This window comes from Mirounga leonina, unplaced genomic scaffold (genome assembly GCF_011800145.1).
Source record: "Mirounga leonina isolate KUSES-001 unplaced genomic scaffold, KU_Mleo_1.0 Mir_54, whole genome shotgun sequence".
Taxonomy (NCBI): domain Eukaryota; kingdom Metazoa; phylum Chordata; class Mammalia; order Carnivora; family Phocidae; genus Mirounga; species Mirounga leonina.
The window spans coordinates 292,536-315,480 of NW_023270812.1; the positions used below are offsets into that span (position 1 = coordinate 292,536).

The 22,945-nt window shown below is 37.3% G+C and overlaps 1 protein-coding gene across 1 annotated transcript in view; it reads right to left on the reverse strand.

Annotated features, from left to right (window-relative positions):
- The window catches only part of LOC118001782 (mitochondrial dimethyladenosine transferase 1-like), a 67,207-nt gene extending 47,288 nt beyond the window's left edge, over positions 1-19,919 (reverse strand). The window contains exons 1-2 of the mRNA XM_034991928.1: positions 19,729-19,919; positions 16,679-16,830 (exon numbers count right to left, since the gene is read on the reverse strand). Coding sequence (XP_034847819.1) covers positions 16,679-16,830; positions 19,729-19,861 — 285 coding nt within the window. The 5' untranslated portion in view covers positions 19,862-19,919. The remainder of the gene's footprint in view (positions 1-16,678; positions 16,831-19,728) is intronic.
- Between the last annotated feature and the right edge of the window lie 3,026 nt (positions 19,920-22,945).

The window sequence follows — 22,945 nt, forward strand, 5'->3', positions numbered from 1 at the left end:
GAGTACACCGTGTCTACTGTAATAGACAATCATGGTGTTTCATTTCTAACACATATGAATGACACGTGATGGTAACAGATTATAGTAGAGCAATAGCTTATGATTTCACAAATGATATATTAACATAATTCTGACCCCCAGAATAACTTGCATTTCTGTACAGATTTAGCAAAAACTCAACTCCTATCTGCAAGGTTTTTTTTTTTTTTTTTTAAAGATTTTTATTTGAGAGAGAGAGAGAATGAGCAGGGAGTAGGGGCAGAGGGAGGGAGAGAGAGAAACAGCAGGGAGCCTGACTCAGAGCTCCATCCTAGGACCTGGAGATTATGAGCTGAGTGGAAGGCTTAACCGACTGAGCGACTCAGGCACCCCTCTATTTCCAGTGTTTTTAAATTATAGACTAAGGACATTATAATATTGAGAACTATTTGGGAATAAATCATAAAGATGAACTTAATTCATTAAATCTTTATAGCCTAAATACATACAAAGAATTTTACATATTATCAAGAGCTATAACCTAATCTACCAGTAGATTCAAACCAAGTAGAAAGTCATTTGTCATTGCCAAGCTACATGTGGCACCCTGAGACACTCCCCTGACATTCCTAATCTTACTATTTCTTGATCCACAGGCACTTTCAACCTAATGAATTAACTATCCTGCATGTTTTACCAAGAGCTACCTTCCAGCCTATTTCTACTTTCCAACCACTTGTTTTCATTCCTCTTGCTTTAGTCTAAGTATAAAAGGAAAAAAAAAGGCGGGGGGAAGTACCCTTTTCTTTCTTATTTTTCTTCATTTTATCCACCTTAGCACCATACCTTAAGAAATGCTCTCACAGTACTAAAGTGTTGGCACCCATCTGAAAAGAGCCTTGAAGCTAAGCCATCTATATATTTGTATTGCTTTAAGGGCTCCTGTACCCAACACAAAACTTATTCTTAAAGTCCTTGGCTTAAAACAACAACAACAACAACAAAAAACCCCCAAATCCCAACCCAGATGCAGTCCCTGACGCTTACAAAGTTTAAAATGCAGGAGTGAATGCAATCGATGAGAACAAACATCCCTGCTAATGTAGATTTTAAGGAAGAGGTGACCCTCTTTCCACATCAAGTCTCACCTCAAGGAGCTCAGACACCCTTGGCTCCAAATCAGGGAACTTCTGCCCTGAGCACCCCTTACTTCTCTAGCTCAGTTAAAGCTGATTCTCTCTACTAACCCTTCCCTTGCCTAATTCTGGCAACTGATAGGAAGGATGAAAGAAACATCACAGAAGCCAGAGAGGAGACCCTGGACCAAGGCACCCAGTTTGTAGATTACTCCTGCCTTTGGGTTAATGCTGTGCCTCGCATATGCTTCTTTACAGCATTTATAACATACTATATTGCGACTGTGTACAGAGAGGCTTCTTTCCCATGTAATAGCATATGCTCCTTAAGGGTAGTATCTGCAGCTACAACAGCACACAGTAGGTGCTTCACATTTTTTATAAGTGAATGACCAACTATAAAACTGGAAACTTCCCCTCCCAGACCGAGATTTGAGGGTCCCAAAATCTGTAAGGTCAAGAAACTTGCAAAGATTTATTTCACTGATAAATCAGGTAGAATTATATAAGTAACATTTCAGAAATTCAGAGCTCAAATGCTTATACTGGTAAGAAGCTTAACATTTTCAATTTGGGAATCATCTAGTTTGGTATGTTTCATCATGGCAGTTTACCAAAAATAACTGCGTACTTCTGATATTAATGTACTTATGGATTATTTTAAATTACCAAGATTTGCTAAAACTTAATCTGATGAGTTCCAGACAATAAATCATCAAAAACATAATATCCTCAATACACTATGAATAAAAAAGGAGCTAGCTCTCTGTGGGACAGGCTCTTACTATATAAAAACTGTATTTATTGATAGCATTTACTATCAATGAAGAATTTGTTTTTTTCTATAATTATGCTTCACATAATTAAAACAAATTAGCATACCAAAAACAGAGAGGCAGAAGAACTAAAAGCTTATGCTTCATGATATCAATATATAGAAAGTAATAAAGTAATTAGTAATTAAGACTACAACAAAACAATGTAAACTTGGCTCTTTGGCATTAATACACATGCTCTGATAACCACGTTTGAAATGTTCATTTTTTTCTACAATGACACATATAGCTGCATACCAGAAAACTGATATAACACACATTAACCTTCCTTTCCTAGATTTAAAGTTGCATTTCTATCCTATTTCTTTTGGATGCCCCTTCAGGCTTAAGTCTCAGTCAATGACAAAGCAAATCCTCCCCTTCTTTAAAAGGTACATCTTTTAAGACCACTCTGTAGCTTGATCTTCCCCTTTCAGACTCCCCACTGCAGAAGGAATGAATACTGGTGACCACAGCTTTAAGTGAAGTCCTTGAAACAATTATGGGGGGAAAAAAAACACTATACAAACTGAAATTATAGTATAATTACAGACAACAGCCATTTAAACACCTAATGATATTCAGCAATGACACATGAACACTTTCTAACCAATCACTAATAGAGAAAATGTTTTCATTATCCTGACAATATTTGGGGGATGGTGGAGAGGTGGGAAAGATCACTGTTATAGCCCTTCAAGAACACTGCTACATTACACTTTAAAACCCTGATGGTGTTAGCTCATAATGTGCTCAAAGGCACAGCCTACTATGAATGCAAGCACTTGATTACAGCCAAATGAGTATTTTTACAGACACTCTTAAATTGTTCTATCATTTTTATTTTAGTTTTCAATCCTATATCCTTCCAAAATGAGATTTAAGTCAGCTTAGAGTAAAAGGCATTCATTAGCTAAGGCTGTAAAAGAAGAAACAGAAAACCAAACCATGAAAAGGAGAAGCATGTATATAAATCCTAGAGGTGTTAACTCACAATTTATATACTGAATTACAGAATTCTTAGTCTCTACTGGAAATAATTATACTAAATCCCCAAGAGAGAAAATAGTTTTTTTGTAGCATTAAGTTTTAAGGGATACAGGGAACAAAATAATGGCGAATGCCTTTAATAAAAATGAGGAAACAAATGCAGGAGAATTCTTCATTTGGTGATTTAAAAAAACTCTCTCTTCTAAGTCAAGGTCTTCGAGATGGCTTTTCCACAGGGGGCAAGTTACTATGGTCCACCTAGGTAATTTGTTGGTGATCTAATCTGATGAGGAAATAATTTATTCAACTCTTAGAACTTAGACACAACTAGAAATTCCTTGAGAACAAAGAACTATATTGACTGGTCATTTTGTATGTTTCATGCCACCTTCTCATCATGAGGGGCTCATGGCAACCAGCACTGTACAGTGAGCTAAAGCATTAATTACACAGCCTGGTGATATTACCTTCTTCCTGACTTGCTACATAGTAGGAACCCAAACATTGTTGAAGTGCTGTGCAAAAGTGTTAGGCAAACTATATGAGAAAGAATCTGTAATACAGAACATGATAGGTGAAAGACAAAATTTGTATTCTTCTAAAGAACACATAAAAAAGACTAATGCTATTATTCAAAAGAATTTAAGACAATGTTATAATAGACTTTTCTTTAAGGTGAAGATTACAGCATGATTTCAAAAAGTCAACTTGTTTTGTTTTTTAAACAGGACCCAAACACGTATAGCAGAAAAATTTACTCAGCCTCATCAAGGATTTAGAGATTTGATTTAGTAAACTTTCTATTCAACCAGTGGTTAACATTTCTTAAAAAGAAACTTACGTAGTATCGTGTCCTATCTTTTTCTTGTCCAGTTGCTATGGCTACGACTTCCAGTAATGTAACAAATAAAAATGGGGAGAATGGACATACTTGTCTTGTTCCTGATCTTAGAGGAAAAGCTCTCAGTTTTCCACTATTGAGTATGACATTAGCTGTGGGTTTTTCATAATATCATGTCGAGGTATGTTCCCTCTAAACCTATTTTGTTGACTTTTTATCATGAATGGATGTTGTTCTTTGTCAAATGCTTTTTCTGCATCTAGGATCATATGTTCATTTTTTATACTTTCTCTTATTAATGTCATGTATCACATTGATTAGCGAATACCGAACCACCCCTGCATTCCTGGAATAAATCCCAGTTGATCAAGGTGAATGATTTTTTAATGAATAACAATGAAGCAGCAGAAAGAAAAATTAAGGAAACAATCCCATTTATAATTGCACCCAAAATAACAAAATGCCTAGGAATAAACTTAACCAAGGAGGTGAAAGACCCATACTCCGAAAACTATGAAAACACTGATGAAAAAAACTGAAGATGACACAAGTGGAAAGGAAGAGTCAACATTGCTAAAATGTCCATACTACCCAAAGCAATCTCCAGGTTCAATGCAATCCCTATCAAAATACCAACATTTTTCACAGAACTAGTACAAATTACCCTAAAATTTATACTGAACCACAAAAGACTGCAAATAACCAAAGCAAACTTGAAAAAGAACAAAGCTGGAGGTAACACAATCCCAGATTTCCAGATATACTGCAAAGTTATAGTAATCAAAATAGTATGGTGCTGGCAAAAAAACCCACAAAAAACAAAACAGGCACAGAGATTAATGGAGCAGAATAGAGAGCCCAGAAATAAAACCATGCTTCTTTGGTCAATTAATCTTTGACAAAGGAGGCAAGAATATATCATGGGGAAAAAGATGGTCTCTTCAACAAATGGTGCTGGAAAACTGACAGCTACATGCAAAAGAACGAAACTCTACCACTTTCTTACATCATACATAAAAATAAACTTAAAATGAATTAAAATCTAAATGTGAGACTTGAAACCGCAAAACCCCTAGAAGAAAACATAGGCAGTAATTCCTTTGACACTGGCCATAAAAACATTTTTTCTAGATACATCTCCTCAGGCAAGGGAAACAGAAGCAAAATTAAACTACTGGGACTAACCAAAATAAAGAGCTTTTGCAGAGTGAAAGAAAACATCAACCAAACATAATATCCAAAATATATAAGGAACTTCTACAACTCAACACCAAGAAAAACAAATTATATTAAAAAATAGGCAAAGGACCTCAGTAAACATTTTCCAAAGAAGACATATAGATGGTCAACAGACATGAAAAGATGCTCAACATCACTAATCAGAGAAAGGCACATCAAAACCAGTGATATATCACTTTATACCCATCAGAATGGATAAAATAAAAAACACAAGAAATAACAGGTGTTGGTGAGGATGTGGAGAAAAAGGAATCCTGTGTACTGTTGGTGGGAATGCAAATTGGTATAGCCACTGTGGAAAACAGTTCCTCAAATATTAAAAATACAATTACCATAAAATCCAGTAATTCCACTACTGGGTATTTACCTCCAAAAAATTAAAACACTAATTTGAAAAGATATATGCACCTCCTTGTTTCCTCCAGCATTATTTACAATAGAAAAGATATGGAAGCAGCCCATGTGTCCATGGATAGGTGAATGGATAAAGAAGATGTGGTGTATATATATGAAATATTACTCAGGCATAAAAAAGAATGAAATCTTCACATTTGCAGCAACACAGATGGACCTAGGGGATATAATGCTAAGTAAAATAAGTCAGGCAGAGAAAGACAAATACCATATGATTTCACTTATATGTGGAATTTAAAGAACAAAACAAACAGAAAAGAGAAAAACAGAAGAATCAGAATCTTAAATATAGAGAACTAGTCATTGCAGAGGGGAGCTGGGTGGGGGAAGAGGTGAAACAGATAAAGAGAATTAAGAGTACATTATCTTGATGAGCACTGGGAAATGTATAGAATTGCTGATTATACTGTCCACCTGAAACTAATACAAAACTATGTTAATTGTAGTTCAATAAAAAACTTGTGAAAAGAAAAAAAAAAGAACTTATAGATAGAATCCTTCCTACAATATCACACAATTCTCTTCCTTAAGTTGAGAACAGTGAACCCAGTTTCACCCTTTTCTTGATGACCAGGGTCACTGTTGCCTGTAGAGTAATGGCTTCAATGGTTATGATCCCTTACTACTGAGCAATTTTTTTTTTTTTTTTAGTTTTTATGTTTGCTTTTTATAGCTTTTCTGCCACAGTAATCACTGTTACTTCTTGCTGTTGTCAGTGGGTCTGCCTCTAGCATTGATCTCTGTACTTTTAATTTCTAATGGACTAGGAAATCATTTTGGCTGTAGGCCACCTTTTACTTATTTGCTGAGTTTTGATTAACTACAGCTGTAGCTATATCAAGTAAGTCATGGGTGAAGTATGTAATCATGTCACAGCAGAAAGTCAGGCAATCTTTTGTAAAATTTGCTAGAGATGAAAGAATTTACAAGTTTTATTATCTCTGTTGAAAAACAGTTCCTTTTGTCAGGATGACTAAATTATTTATATATCCATTTATAAGATGACAGAGAAGGGGCATCACTATAATAGCAACCATTTACTGAATACTGGCAATATGCCAGGCTCTTTACCTGCCAATCTCTTTACATAAATTTCCATCTATCCTCGCAAGGATCACAAATGATAGCTATTATTCCCATGCTGCAGATGAGAAAGCTGAAGCTAAAAGTGGTTCAATTGCAAGCTCAAGATCACAAAACTAGTATGTGCTGTTTCTGAGATCTGACACCAATCCTGTGAGCTTTCTATCCTGCCTGTCAAGTAGAAATAATCAGTTTACCTATTATAAAACCCAGAGGTGATACTAACAATAATCATGACTTACTGTCTCCACAATTCCATGAAATAAGCACATAATAATTAAGAAGAATCCTAGAGCTTCTTACTCTAAGATGGAGTATAAAAGACCAGGTAGTCTCTTCTGGTTTAAACAGATAAAAATGGACAAAATAGATGAACAACAGTTTTCAGATGCTGGACAGCAGGAAATGCAGGAAAACCTGCAGATCCATGAAGCTCAAGGAGCCCCACACAAAAGAAACATGAAGAAAAGGACAGCAAGGTGCACTCATCATGAAATTGCTCAAAACGAGTGATAGAGAGTGAATCTTAAAAGAAGCCAGAGAAAAAAGGCAGAGGGGCAAAGATAAGAATGACAACAGATTTCTTGTCAGAAACAATGAAATGAGAAGACAGCGGAGCAATATTTTTCGACTACTGAAAGAAAATAAACTGCCAGTATGTTTTTCAAACACAAAGGCAAAATAAAACACTTTTTTAGACATACAAACACTGAAAGTTCTGTCATCGACAGATCCACAGTTACAAAAAATGCTAAAGAAAGTATTTCAGGTAGGAAGAAAATAATAATAAGTGGAAATATGGATGAGGGAGCACTCAAAATAGGAACCATATGGGGGGCATCTGGGTGGCTCAGTTGGTTGAGCGTCCAACTGTTGATTTCAGCTCAGGTCTTGATCTCAGGGTCGTGAGTTCAAGCCTGGGGTTGGGCTCCATGCTGGGCATGGAATCTACTTAATACAAAAAAAAATGGTAACCAAATGGGTAAATACGTAACATTGTTTCTTATTATAGTTGACCCTTTAACAACAGGGTTTGACAGCACTGGTCAGTCCACTTATATGCAGATTTCTTACAGTACTGTAAATATATTCTCTCTTCCTTATGTTTTTTTTTTTTTTTTTGAAGATTTTGAGAGAGAGAGCGTGTGTGCACACAGGGGGAGGATCAGAGGGAGAGGGACAAGCAGACTCCATGCTGAGATCAGGACCGGAGCTGAAACCAAGAGTCAGATGCCTAACTGACTGAACCATCCAGGTGCCCTTCTTATGATTTTCTTAATAACATTTCCTTTCTCTAGCTTACTTTATTATAAGAATACAGCACATAACACAAGTAACATACAAAGTATGCATTAATTGATTGGTTATTGGTAAGGCTTCTAGTTAACAGTAGACTTTAGTAGTTAAGTTTCTGGGGAGTCCAAAGTTATACATGGATTTTCAAGTATGTGGGAGTTAGCACCCCTAACCACCACACTGTTCAAAAGTCAACTGTATTGAAATCTTTAATATAGAATTGACTTTTAAAACAAAAATAACATTGTCTTGTGAACTTTACAACGTATGGAGAAGTACAATGTATGACAACAGTACAAAGGCCTGCAAGGAGAAATACAAATACACTATTGTAAGATTTGTATGATATATATAAAGTGGTATTTTATTACTTGAAGGTAAATTGGGATATGTTAAAGATGTACAACCATATACCATCAATAAATTACTAAAATAGTAAAACAGAGTTATAGATAAAAATTGCAGCAGGCTGAATACTAGCCCCACAAAGATGTCCACATCCTAATCCCTGTGACTATATTACCTTACATGGTAAAAAGGACATTGCAGATGTGATTAAATTAAAGATCACAAGATGGGGAGATTATCCTAGATTATCTGGGTGGACCCAACATAATCAATCACACAGACCTTAATAAGAGTGAGGCAGAAGGATTAAAGTCAATAGTAGATATAGAAGCAAGAGGTTCAGGGACTAATAAATGCAGGTGGCCTCCAGAAGCTGAAAAAGGCAATAGAGCCCTACTGACCTTCATTTTAGACGTCTCATCCCCAGAACTATAAAAGAATAAATTTGTGTCATTTTAAGCTATTGCATTTGTGGTAATTTTTTACAGCAACAATAGAAAACTAATACAGAAGGCAGAGATGATCAGATTGATGAGAAAAAAGCAAGACCCAGTTATATGCTGCCTACAAGAAATCCACTTTAAATATAAAGACACAAATAAAAAGGATGAAAAACTTTATCACTCTAACATTAATCAAAAGAAAGCTGGAATGGCTATACTATCAAGGTAGATTTTAGAGGAAAGAATATCACCAGGGATCATGGAGATCATTTCATAAGGACAGAGGAACCAATTTATCACAAAGACATAACCGTCCTAAATGTTTATGCAACTAACAACAGTGCTTCAAAATAGATGAAAGAAAAACGGATAGAACTGCAAGGAGACAGACAAGCCCGCAGTTAGAACTGGAGATTTCAATACCCTTCTCTTAATAGAACAAGTAGGAACTCACAAAGAAGACTTGAATAACCCCAACTTGACCTAACTGAAATTTCTGTAGCATCCAACAACAGAAGAATGCGTATCCTTTTCACCAAAATGCATATCCTTACAGGGGAATACATTTTTTTTTTTTTAAGATTGTATTTATTTATTTGACAGAGAGAGACACAGCCAGAGAGGGAACACAAGCAGAGGGAGTGGGAGAGGGAGAGGCAGGCTTCCTGCAGAGCGGGGAGCCAGATGTGGGGCTTGAACCCAGACCCGGGGATCATGACCTGAGCTGAAGGCAGATGCTTAACGACTGAGCCACCCAGGCACCCCAGGGGGGAATACATTCTTTTCAGCACAATGCATATTCTTTTCAAATGCATAAGGAACACTTACCAAGACAAACCATATGTATACCATAAAACTATAAATTAAAATTACTCAAGTCATGCAAAGTATGTTCTCTGATCACAATGGAATGAAAAACTAATAACAGAAAGATATCTGAAAAACACCAAAATTTACAAGCTAAATGATACACATCTAAGTAACCCAACAAGTCAAATAAGAAATAAAAAGGGAAATTGGAGTTGAAGGTTTATATGGGAATTCTGAACTTCTTTCAGAAGTCTTTAGGTCTAATATCTCAAAAAAATTTAAAGTTAAAAATTAGTAAATTTCATTCATTGTGAATGAATGAAAATGAAAACACAACCTATCAAAATTTGTGGGATTCTGCTCAGGTTGTACTGAGAGGGATATTTATAGCACTAAACACCTATAAGAAAATAAGAAAGGACTTCAAAGAAACAACCTCAGCTTCCACCTTAAAAAACTATAGAAAGAACAAAGTAAACCTCAAGGAAACAGAATAACATAAAGATTTCAGAGCAGAAATCAATGAAATAGAAAACGGAACCCAAGACAGAAAGATCAATGAGATCAAGAGCTTTTTTTGTTGTTCTTTTTTGAGAAGATCAATAAAGTTCACCAATATGCAGCCAGACTGATCAGAAAAAAAGAGACACACACAATTTACCAATATCAGGAATGAGAGAGAGGATATAACCGAAGATTCTACAGATGGTTGGTTTACCATTAGAAAAAAAATAATTCACCATATTAACTAAAAAAAAAAAAAAAAAGCCATATGATTATCTCAATAAACTCAGAAAAAGTATTTCTGCAAACTCAACATCCATTATTTAAAACAAAAACAAAAACCAAACAAAGCACCACGACCTCTCAGCAAATTAGGAACAGATCCGAAAAAGGAGATCCAGGAAAAACTTACAACTAACATCATACTCAATGGTAAAAGTCTGAATGCTTTCCCCCTGAGATCAGGGATAGGCAAGGAGGTCTACTCCTAGTTTTCTGCTCAACATTATACTGGAGATTCTAGCCAAGACAAGAAGAAACCGAGGCAAAGATAGTGAAATGGAGAAGGTAAAAACGGTCTTTATTGCAGATGAAATGATAACACATGCAGACAATCTTAAGAAATCTACAAAATAGCCACAAAGAAGTGAGCACAGCAAGGTTGCAGGACACAAAGTCCACGTCAAAACAGATGGTATTTCTACACAGGAGCAACAAACAAATGGAAATCAAAACTAAAAACCAAGTACAATGGCATCAAAAAATAGGACATAGTTAGGGGTAAATTTGACAAAAGATGTGCAAGACTTGTATACTTAGAACTACGAAACACTGTTGAGAGAAACTGAAGAAAACCTAAATAAACAGGGAGACATACCATGTTTACAAATCAGAAGCTTATGCCATTAAGATGCCAGTTCTCCTTACAGTGATCTATAGTTTTAGTCCAATCCTTTTTTTTTTTTTAAAGATTTTTATTCATTTATTTGAGAGAGAGAGAATGAGAGACAGAGAGCATGAGAAGGAGGAAGGTCAGAGGGAGAAGCAGACTCCCCGCCGAGCAGGGAGCCCGATGCGGGACTCGATCCCGGGACTCCAGGACCATGACCTGAGCCGAAAGCAGTCGCCCAACCAACTGAGCCACCCAGGCGCCCAGTTTTAGTCCAATCCTAATCAAAGTCCCAGAAGGCTTTAAGGAAAAAAAAAAAAAAGGAAATTGATGATGTAATTTTAAAACTATATGGAAATGTAAAGGACTTACAGAATAGGCCAAAACAATTTTGGAAAGAAAGGTAAGGTCAGAAGACTTAAATTACCGGCTGTCAAGTCTTACTATAAAGCTATAGTAATCAATACAGGTTGGTCTCAGTGAAAAAAACAGACTTATATCAACAGAAGAGAACTGGAAGTCCAGAAACAGACCACCATTTATAAGACCAGTTGATTTTTGACAATAGGAGCAAGGCAATTCAATGAGGAAAAGATAACATTTTCAACAAATGATGGAAAAAAAATGAACCTCTACTCCTTCCTCACACTACACACAAAAGGTAACTCAAAATTTATCATAAACCTACATGAAAAACTTGAAACTACAAAACATCTAGAAGAAAACATGGAAATTCTTAGTTCTTGTTTTAACAATTATTTTTTTAACATAAGATGCAAAAAGCATCACATTCAAAAGGAAAAATTGATAAACTGTACTTCATTAAAACTAAGTTTACTCTTTCAAAGACACTGTTAAATGTCAAAAATGAAAAGGTAAATCCCGTTTGAGTAGAAAGTACTACAAAACATGTATCTGACAAAATATATAAAGATTTCCTACAATACAGCAATACGAAGACAAAACAAGAAATGCTCGCACAATTTTCCAAAGAAGATATACACATGGCAAATAAACACATGAAAATATGTCCAGGGGCACCTGGGCGGCTCAGTGGGTTAAGCGGCTGACTTTTGCTTTTAGCTCAGGTCATGATCTCAGGGTCCTGGGATCAAGCCCCACAATGGGCTCTGCACTCAGTGGGTTGTGTGCTTGAGGATTTTCTCTTTCCTTCTCCCTCTGGCCCCCCTCGCACTCTCTTTCTAAACATAAATAAATCTTAAGAAAATATGTCCAGTATTTCTGATCAGGAAAATGCAAATAAAAACCACATTAAGATACTACTATATGCTCATTTGAATGGTTACCATTTAAAAGATTAACCATACCAAGTGTGAGAAGCGTGTGAAGTTAAGGGAACTCTCATGCATAGCTGGACGGAATGTTAAATGCTACAGCCACTTTATAAAAGTTTGGTAGTTTCATAAAAAGTTTAACATACACCTACCATAACACACAGACACTCCACATCTAATTCTTTTCTCAAGAGAAATAAAAGTATATATTCACACAAAGACTTGCATGTGAATGTTAATGATATAGCTCTATACATAATTGCCAAAAAATGAAAACAACCCAAAGTCCATCAACTAGTGAATGGATTTATAAGCTTGGCATACCCATACAATGGAATACTAATCAGCAATAAAAAAAAAATCAAACTATTGATAAACACCCCAACATGGATGATTCTCAAAATACTTATGCTCAGTAAAAGACATAAGACAAAAAAGAGCATATACTGTACGATTCCATTTATATAAAATTCTAAAAAAAATGGGAAATAGCCTATAGTGACAAAACAGAACAATGGTTGTCTGAAGATAGGGAAGGGGAGGAGGGAGGGATGGATTGTAAAGGAAAATGAGGAATCTTGAAGGTGATGGATGTTCATTATCTCGATTGTGGTGATGGTTTCAGGAGATTTTATTTGTCAAAATTCGGTAATCTGTGTACTTTTAACATGTGCAGTTTACTGCACATCAATAATACTCAATAAAGCTGTAAAACAAAGTACTTAGTGCAGTAAGCCCTCCATAAATACGATTGTTTTAAAGATTTTATATATTAATAACAAACAGGAAAAAAAATGAAGAACCCAGATTATTTACTTCAAGGAGAATGTATTACTTACATTGTTCTCTCCAGTTCAGAAATGGGCGGAAGAACAAAACCTCAGAACCCTGAGGTACCAAAAAATCTCACTCCCCTCCAAAGCACAGAGAATCCACCCAGCCATAAAAATGTAACAACAATAAGCAACTAAAAAATAATAAAAAAAAACAAACCTAAAAATGCACAATCACAAGAGAATGCTACAACATTAAGAGAAAGAAACCCTAGTTGTCCAATGCTAACTTGAGGAGTTGGGAGAAAGCTCCAACGTTTCCACAGCACTGGGGATTTATATTCTAGTGTTCCAAAGGAATAATTTTACAGTTCTCCTATACCTCTTTCCAGATAAGCAGTCTCCTGATTAATCCTTAATTAACAGATGCCCAAGGCAGAGGGACAATAATTATTTACATCGAAAATTATATTGAGTGCTTAACTAAGTATGAGGCATTAATTTAATCCTCATTACAATCCTATGAGCAAACTGAGGCACAGAGGACATAGTTACCTGCCCGGAGACATAACCAGTAAATGACAGAGGCCAGAGTCAAAACCAGACAATCTGACACTTAAGTCTGTGTTCTTTACCACAAAACTATCCTATTATGTGTTCACATACTAGAAGAGACATGTTTTTTTACTTTACAACATGCTGATGATGAAGCCTGTATGTTAGCACTATGTTCTTTCCCCTAAAACCCTAAGATGCCTCACGAGGATATCATAAGAATTGGATTAGGATACAAATGATGTAGTTTCAGCTAGAAGACATTTTATAAATTATTACAATTTCTTTAAAAAGTAATTCTATTAGCTCAGAAACCACTAAAATGGAATCCTTAAAATAGATCACTCCTTTTGCCTTTATTAAGTTTTATGATTAATTTAGTACCTCTAAATGAAAGTGGTTTTACATATTGAAACATTCTTTATAGGAAAAAGAAATCTATTTGATTTTTAGTACCCAACATTTCTTTTTAAGGCAAATTCCTTTCCTGCAATATAGGACACTAAGAATTAATTTTGCTTCTACAGAAACAGATAAGACAAATACACATTTCTTACAGAACAATTTACCTGGAAATAAATCTTTATATTTAGAAAAAAGAGCACAAAACTTTTTAATAATCAATGCTGCACAATTATTCATTTTCACTATTAAATGACATATTTAGTTGGTTAATTAGATACATATACATTAGTCAACGTTTTATTTTCCCATAGAAGACATTATTGAACACCTGCTACATGCCAGCCACAGTTACATGTGGTAGACAGAACAGAGAACGAAACACACAAAAATCTCCATGACCTTGGCACTGACATTCCAGAGGGGTAAGACAGACAACAAGTAAGAAAATATAGTGTATCAGATGATCAATCTAATGAGACAAATAAAACAAGGCAGGGGTTAGGAGTGCAGGGTCTTGGTGGGGCAGCTGAAAAGAGAAGCGTGTAGTTGCCTTTTAAATAGTCTGTCTTCAAAGAGCTTAGATGAGATCAGGAAAAGAGAAAATGTAAATTCAGGTGGGGATGAACAGAAATTTGATTCACCTCCTTGCCTCATGAGAAAGAATTATGTATAACAGATGGTAAGATTGAGGGTTAGGAAGTCTCTTCAAGTGCAAAAAAGTCAGATGAGTATTCCCCATGTCCAGAAAGGGCTAGATGAAAAAACCTAAAGGGAATTACATAGTGTTACTCAGCTTCTTTTCATTACCTCATGATCTCACCAAAAATAAGATATTCCCACTTTCACCTCTAAGTGAGATACAGTTCTTCAAAGAAGAAAGTAGTTCAAAGCAAAAATCACTATTAAAATTCCACATCAAGGAATATGTACCATATGAGAATCCCAAAATAGTTATAAATCTGAAACTAATTCTGTCAATAGAGTGGTAAAATTAGATAAAACTAAATATTATATAATTTTTTTAAAGCATAAAACAAAATGTAGCCCAATAAGAAGAAAGAAATCACTAGGTTTCTTTAAAAAAAAAAAAAAAAAAAAATCAGTTGCATGCATACAAAGCCCTAGATTTTCAAACAAATTTCCTCAAACTGTTCTGGTAGAAATGAAACCTTTTTCAATTATTGCACATACAAGCATTAGACTGTACTAATTTTAAACCAATTTGTCTCTTGTGTGAAAGTAATAATGCAGATAACTTTTATTATTCTGTTGGACTCACAAAATAAATTGCTATTCATCTAAGCCAAAGGCTAAGGGCTCTTCTAAAGTTTTAGAATTACAGAGGAATCAAACAAAGGCCCTTTAGTCATTAAGTGCCCCCCTGTGAAGAATTGCCTTTACAAAATCCCTGACATAATGGGTTTCACTGTTTGCCACCATTTAAAAAATATAAATCCCTCCTTATTTTAAATCCACATCAGCCTCCCTCATTTCCCACCTATTAGTATTAGTTCTTTTTTTAGAAATCAAAATAAGCTATCCTCTTCACTGCCACCTTTTCAGAGACAGCTATGAATCCCCTCATCCAAGGCTCCTCTTCTCCAACTGAAACATGCCCAGTTCCCTCAAATATTTCTCATATAACAATGGCACCTACTGTTTTAAAGATGCATGTATCACTTCATTCAAACCTCATCTTAAATCTATGTGTACAGTGGTACAACTTCATTTCTTCACTTAAGTTCTTACCAAACGCTTAAGCTTAACAATTAATCTCTTTATTTTTTTTTTAAAGATTTTATTTATTTATTTGAGAGAGAGAATGAGACAGAGAGAGAGAGCATGAGAGGGGGGAGGATCAGAGGGAGAAGCAGACTCCCTGCTGAGCAGGGAGCCCGATGCGGGACTCGATCCAGGGACTCCAGGATCATGACCTGAGCCGAAGGCAGTCGCTTAACCAACTGAGCCACCCAGGCGCCCCAACAATTAATCTCTTTAAAAAGCATATGTTTTCTCCATTTTTTGCTTGTAGAAATGATTTTCTGAATCTAAATGAAGTTCTCATAAATCATGCCAGTAACTAAGTCATTATTGGCATTATTTACTTATTTTTGAAGGAATGGGCCAGAACATGCATGGCTATTAAAAAAAAGATCACACAAAGCAACAAGTTTGTCTAGCATTGACGCATAACGCAGGTTTATTCAGGTAGCAGTCAACAGACCATGCTGGGATGCTTGCTAGAAATGCAATTCCTGGGGCACCTGGTTGGCTCAGATGGTTAAGCGTCTGCCTTCAGCTCGGGTCATGATCCTAGGCTCCTCGGATCAAGCCCCGCGTCAGGCTCCTGGCTCAGCAGGGGAGCCTGCTTCTCCCTCTCCCTCTTTCTCTACCTCTGTGTCTCAAATGAATAAATAAAATCTTAAAAAAAAAAAAAAGAAACGCAACTCCTAGGGGCACCTGGGTGGCTCAGTCGTTAAGCATCTGCCTTCAGCTCAGGTCATGATCCCAGGGTCCTGGGATCAAGCCCCGCATGGGGCTCCCTGCTCAGTGAGCCTGCTTCTCCCTCTCTCCCTCTGCCTGCTGCTCTCGCTGCTTGTGCTCTCTCTGTCAAATACATAAATAAAAATCTTAAAAAACAAACAAAACAAAAACAACAAAAACTCAAAAAGTTTAAAAAAAAAAAATGCAATTCCTAGACCTCTCCAAACTATGGAATCAGAATCTCTGGAAAGGGGTTCGGAGATCTGCAGTTTGAAGAGCAACCTATATAATCCTTGGGATATCCTGAGGTTTAAGAATCATGGCCTGAAGATTTAAATCGTTTTTTTGCCTCCTAAAGAAGACATTTTAAGTATCTTACCTGTAATCCAGGAATAAATCGACTATCCTTTTCAACCACCAAAAGTTCAGCAACATTGGCATTGAGAATGGATCTTGTGATTCCCCCTGGCCCAGGGCCCACTTCATAAACATAAGCATTTGTCAGATTCCCAGCTTTCCTTACGATTTTATCTAGAAAAAAGAATGTTTTAATTGTCTTGATAAATTTCAATGTACAAAATTTAACAATAATCTCCATAAATTCTTATCAACCATTACTCAACTAATCCTTTACACCATATTTGTCTGATTATTTAACTCTTAACCTAAACCAATATATAGTGGCCGTTCCCTATTCTACCACAACAGTTTATCTGTATCGTCAGTCCCTTAACAAAAATAGGATTATCATGACAAACTTCCTAACTTAAATATAGTTAATACTGTATTTTCTATCTGTTCCTCCACCAAACCAATTATATAGTTAATACTGTATTTTCTATCTGTTCCTCCACCAAACCAATCAATCAATTCCTAAGAACTGACCAGGTGAGCATGCACCATCTCTCTATAGTTGCCAAATACTGAATATTTGAGTAAGTAAAACTAGTTTTACATTCAGAATTTCCAATGCTGCTAGTTTGAAATCCCAAAGCAAAATAGTGCTGGTAGTTTCATTTTTACCTACAGACATCTAGTTGGTCAATAAGGCCACAGCAACAAGTTCTTACCTACTTGTTCCTTCCTACTCTACTCATAGGACTAGCAGAAATTTAGATTCTTGGTAATTTTTAGGAAAAAGTTAAACTTACCAGTGGAGGTGTTTAAAGCTTTGCAAATATGCAAATTGATATGGAAAAGTTAGTATTTTAAATTAATCAACCTCTAAGTTAACAGAGCTTAAGAAATCATGAAAAAGATTATTGAGGATTCATTGCAACCAATTATCACTTCTGGAAAAACATAATGGGCTGGTCTTACTGACTGAGATACTAAAATCCAAGTAACTGGGCCTCCTGCAATAGTGGAAATTTAGCCACTGAAAACATACCAGCACTTCTTTGCCGTGTTCAGAGATGTATACTACCATTTTTGTAGGCTTAAAGGCAAAAATAATTGTCTTTTTTTTTTTTAAGATTTATTTTAGAGAAAGAGTGAGGGGGAGGGGCAGAGGGAGAAGGAATCTCAAGCAGACTCCCCGCTGAGCGTGGAGCCCCATGCTGGGCTCAATCTCACCACCCCAAGATCATGACCTGAGCAGAAATCAAGAGTGGGACACTAAACCGACTGAGCCACCCTAAAATAGTTTTGTCTTTTAACTGGTGCTGGGAGGGAATTAGTAATATGCTCACCAACCATTTGTTTTAGGTGCTTTACATGCTTTCTCACTTGCATCTCACAATTCTTCCAATCCTTCCAACACATTAAGAACTACTATCCCAATTTAACTTCTCTGAACTTTTCAATTTCCTTGTCTATTGTTTGATTTGTGCAAGGTCATACAGAAAGCAAATGGAGGAGAAGGGACTCCAGCTCAGGTGTAAATTCTAAAGCAATCCTTCCTCCACTCCAGAACAATGCCTTTTAGAAGGAATAGAATTGATACCTTAAGCACAGGCATTATGAATTTAATATTCTCATTTTCCTAAATGGAGAGCTAGTATAGTTGAGAGGTCAGGGGCTCTGCCCTCAAACTTTTCAGGCACATTCAAACACAAATGAGTATCAAAAAGGCACTGTCAATTCAGGAAGCATCTGCTCCCACCTGAGCTTCTCACCTCAGACAAATACTTTAATCTCCCTTCCCTTGGGTTCCCGAATTTACTCCTGAGAGTGAATAAAGGCGCACACATGAGACTATAAATGAAGGATTTTTTTCTACATTAAAAATATAAAGACCTGTATTTTCCGTCTTAAGAATGGTGCTTTATACCTGCAAAATGTGACTAACGACTTGCAGACAAGGCTGAATCTAGTTACTCCTAGAACTAAAGAATTTTAGAGGTGGGTAACCCTTTAAAGTTCTTGCAGTAGGGGCTTTCCTCCAATTAACAAGTGAGAAACTGAAGCTTAGTTAAGCTATTTTACCCAAAATCATATTTCTACCAGCAGAATAAAGACTCCACATCCAAGAAATAAAACATGTTATTCATGGTTTGTGGACTATACTTCATTTAACTGAAAATGAACTTTTTGGGTATGATTTACTGATCTTTTCAGCTTCTCATGAGGGGCCAAAGTGGAATTAAATATGAAAACCTCAAATACAGTAAATACTCCAACAGTAAATTAGTGGACATACTTACAATACATGTTATTCTTGCAACCTCACCTTTTAGAAGAAAGTATCACCAAGAAATGGGGGCAGCGGTTAAGCGAATGCGTGTGTCTGTCAAAAGTCACCAAACTGTGCTCTTTTAACTGGGTCATTTTATTGCACGTAAATTTTGCCTCATAAGTGACTTAAAATAAAGGGTGGAAATGTAAACTTACTAAAAATGTAAGCTCCCTGACGACAGGCCTGGCCTTGTTCACTCCCGAACTGCATCTCCAGTACCAGCACATACTAGCTTGTCTGATACGTATTTACTGAATATTTGCGCCTCGAGGGTTTTGGATTCAACAAGTAAACGTTTAAATAAGGTAATCCCACGAGTGATTCTTTCTCGACGTGTTATTGAAAAACTCCCCGCACTAATTTAAATTCTGGTAACTTTAAATTGCATGGAAAACAAAACTAGTCACACATGCAGTACGCTTTCAGTGCTAACACACCGAGATTCGAATTTCCACAACCGCCTTTCATGATGCGCGACCCCCGCCTCCCCTAGTGTCTGCTCGACGTCTACATAACCTGCCTTCCCTCGCCCGCAGCAAACGCCCGCGAGCACGCCATTCTGCGGGCGAACAACTCATTCCACGCGTCTCCGGGGCGGTGCTCCGGGTTCTTTCAGCACAAAGCGGTAGAAGGACCTGACCTGTGGCCCGCTGCACACTGCCTGACACCAGACACCCGCCCACAGGGTCCGCGCGAACCCCCGGCCCACGTCCCCGGAGATGAGGGGGAGCACTGAGAAGACAGCCAGCCACCTGTCAGCTTCAAGTCCAGGAGAAAATTCTGGGATAGCTGCTTCGCTGCTTGCAGCCTGAATAACTTAATGATTTCTCGAATCGTGGGCAACGGCGGGAGACGAAAAGCGCTCAGCGTCCCAGAAGCAGCCATAACGCCCCGCGGAACCGTCCGAGCCTCACCGCGGACTTTTAGCGCTGCTCTTAAATCATCCACGGAAGGAAAGGGGGGCGGGAGCGGGGAGCAGCATTAAGGCCCACCTCCGAGCCGACCTTATTGGTCGGATATACCTCGCCGGAAGCGCAGTGGACAGACAGGAAATCTGGGCGCACCCAGAGCGCATGCGCTGCGTCTCGCTAGGCGCAGTGCAGGCTGGGTACGCGCTGCTTTTCGCCCTTCAGGGTGTGGAGGCGCGGGGAGGGCGGGGTCTCTCCTGGGTGGGCGGTGGCCAGAGCGGCCCCGGGGGCGGGGCGAGGCGGGGCCTGGACAGGAACGCGGAGGGGCGGAGCAGAGGACCGAGGAGCCTAGCAACACCCTTGGGTGCATTCTCCCGGCGGATAGACGTGCCTAATACCTCTCTGGATAATTGTGGGAAAGCTAATGATAGAGGCAACGCTATTGGTTGCTAACGATTTTCTCTTATGGTAGATGTTTTTAGAACGTTAGCATTGTAGGTGCCGGATGGCAGGTTTCCAACTTCTTTCTTCCTTAGTTTTTCACCTGTAAAATGGACATATCTATCTTAAAATCGCAAGAACTAAATGAGAGAAGTCGTCTGGTGTGCAGATTCAGAACATAGTGCAATGCATGGCATACGTTAAGCCCGTAACGTTCATTTCCCTTCCTTTTCATCCTTACCTTTCCAGTTACTGCAAAAAGAGACTGCAATAATTGGGGCATGGAGGGGCAATAAGGTGGCCGTTACTACCGTAATGATCTAGTGGATGAACGCGGCCAGAGGGGTTAAAAGAAAGGAGCACAGTTTTGCAGTGAGAAGGCCAGAAGTAGAATCCAATTCTTCTGCTCCCCCTCTAAACGTATCCAGTCAACGAGAAAAACCGCCTTGTTTAGAGTTCAGGAAGTGTTTTCGCGTATATCGAATTTTTTTTAAAACAGTTTTATGATATAAATATTCCTAGTCTCAGGTTAGAGCGGAGGAAACAAAAACTTAGGAGAGGTGATATAAATTAATTGATATTCACAAAGCGAGAAAATTGTAGAACCCAGATCCAGTCTAAATTTCTGGACATGTATGGTAGCTGCTCTTTCTAGTCACCTGCCTTTGCAGTGAGTATTATTTGCCACTTCTTGTTTGCCTTCCCAAAGTTTTCTTATTGCCCCTCCATGCCCCAATTATTGCAGTCTCTTTTTGCAGTAACTGGAAAGGTAAGGATGAAAAGGAAGGGAAATGAACATGATAATACTAATAATAGCTAACGTTCATTGAGCCGTTTCCCTAAGTACCAGGCTTCACAGTTGAGTGCTTTACAGCTGTTATCTCATTAACTGTTACAAAGATAAAGGCTTAGAGAGGTTCCGCAATTTGTCCTAGACTGCATAGCTAGTAAGTAGTGGAATCAGGATTTCAATCCACAAGTCTATGTCCAGAGCCTGCTTTTTAAGCAGTACAGTCAATGTTGAGAGGTCATTTGACTTGCCTAGGATGGTTACCTCTAAGTACAAAGACTCAAATCTGAATTCTGTCTATTATAACAGAGAAAGAACAAAGCAAAGAAAGATCGAAATCTCTGCTATATAGGAGAATTTAGCTTTTCTGACCCTGTTCTTTTTGCAAATTGCTGCCTTGATCACAAGTGAATCATAACATTTTTTATTTCTCAGAGTAGTAAGTTTAAAATAAAGCTAATGGAAAACCAAGTAGCTGTGGATATGATATGAGTGAAATCAAATGAATGAAATTTTCATTGGAATCTTAGTGGAAAACCCAACCACCTTCTGTTATAGCTATATTAAAAGGAACTGTGAGATAATCTGACAAAGCTCCAAGCTTTAGAAAATTGGAAAGTGACTCTCAAAGAGGTAAGGTGATTTGCCCAAGGTGGCGTCGAAGTGTAGTTTGAAAGCCTAAACTCTTGATTCAGAGTCCTTATATTCCACAGCATACTATAGCTGGGAAAGGCATTCATTCACAGTTATATTAATTATTTCATTTACTCCTCATAGTGTTCTTATGTGAACGAGATTGTTATTGTTATTTTACGGTGAAGGAGGTAATTTGACTTACCCAGGATCGCATAGCAAAGTACAGAAAGAAGATTTAACTAAAGTTTTTTTTTTTTTTCTGAGTTCTGATCTCATGGGCCACAGCCCTCAAGTTAAATTATTTTTAAGTTAACTAATGTATGTTAATTTTATGATCTTATTTACATAAATGGAATATGAATCTGAGTATAAGCTTAAGTTTACAGTTTTCCTATGGCTATTTAACTAAAACAATCAGTAAATATATGCAAAGCTACAAAATCAATATAAATGATGCAAGGTGTTAAATCACTGCTTTTAATGCAGACTGGCAGGATTTTGTTTTCTTAGAGTTCAGCTTACTAAAGTTACAGTGTGCCATGTAATGATTTTCTCATCAGTTTTTTGGATCCAAATTACCACCAAATCTGCTCAGAATTTTTGCCATTGTACCCTGCCTTTCCCTTGGAGGAACATGGAAGCTGCCTATTAAAGTCTGCTTGTATCTGTTTTCATTAACTTGGAAACAAATGAAGTTAAATTACTTGGTGCTAGTGCTATCCTGAATATATATGTTGCGTGGCAGTTATAAGGAGGATATTCAGATGATTTAGAATGTGCTTACGTGAACTTTTTTAAAGATTAGCGCCAACAATCATCAGGTTGCCTGGGTGGCTCAGTCAGTTAAGTATCCAAGTCTTGGGTTTTGGCTCAGGTCCTGATCTCAGATTCCTGAGATGGAGCCCAGCGTGGGGCTCCGTGCTCAGTGAGGGGTCTCTCTCCCTCTCCCCCTGCCCCTCCAGCTCATATGCTTTCTCTCTCTCTCTCTCAAATAAATAAATTAAAAAAAAAAGATATAGCACCAAGATAAAAAAAAAACAAAATTAAAAGGTGTAAAGACACATTTACATGGAGAATTTGTGGATTCCTGAGAATTTATCCTTAATCTGAATAGGAGAATTACTGTCTTATACCATGCTACATCAATAACCAACATTTGTGAAGTTACAACCTATTACTTACAAAGTTTCCCAA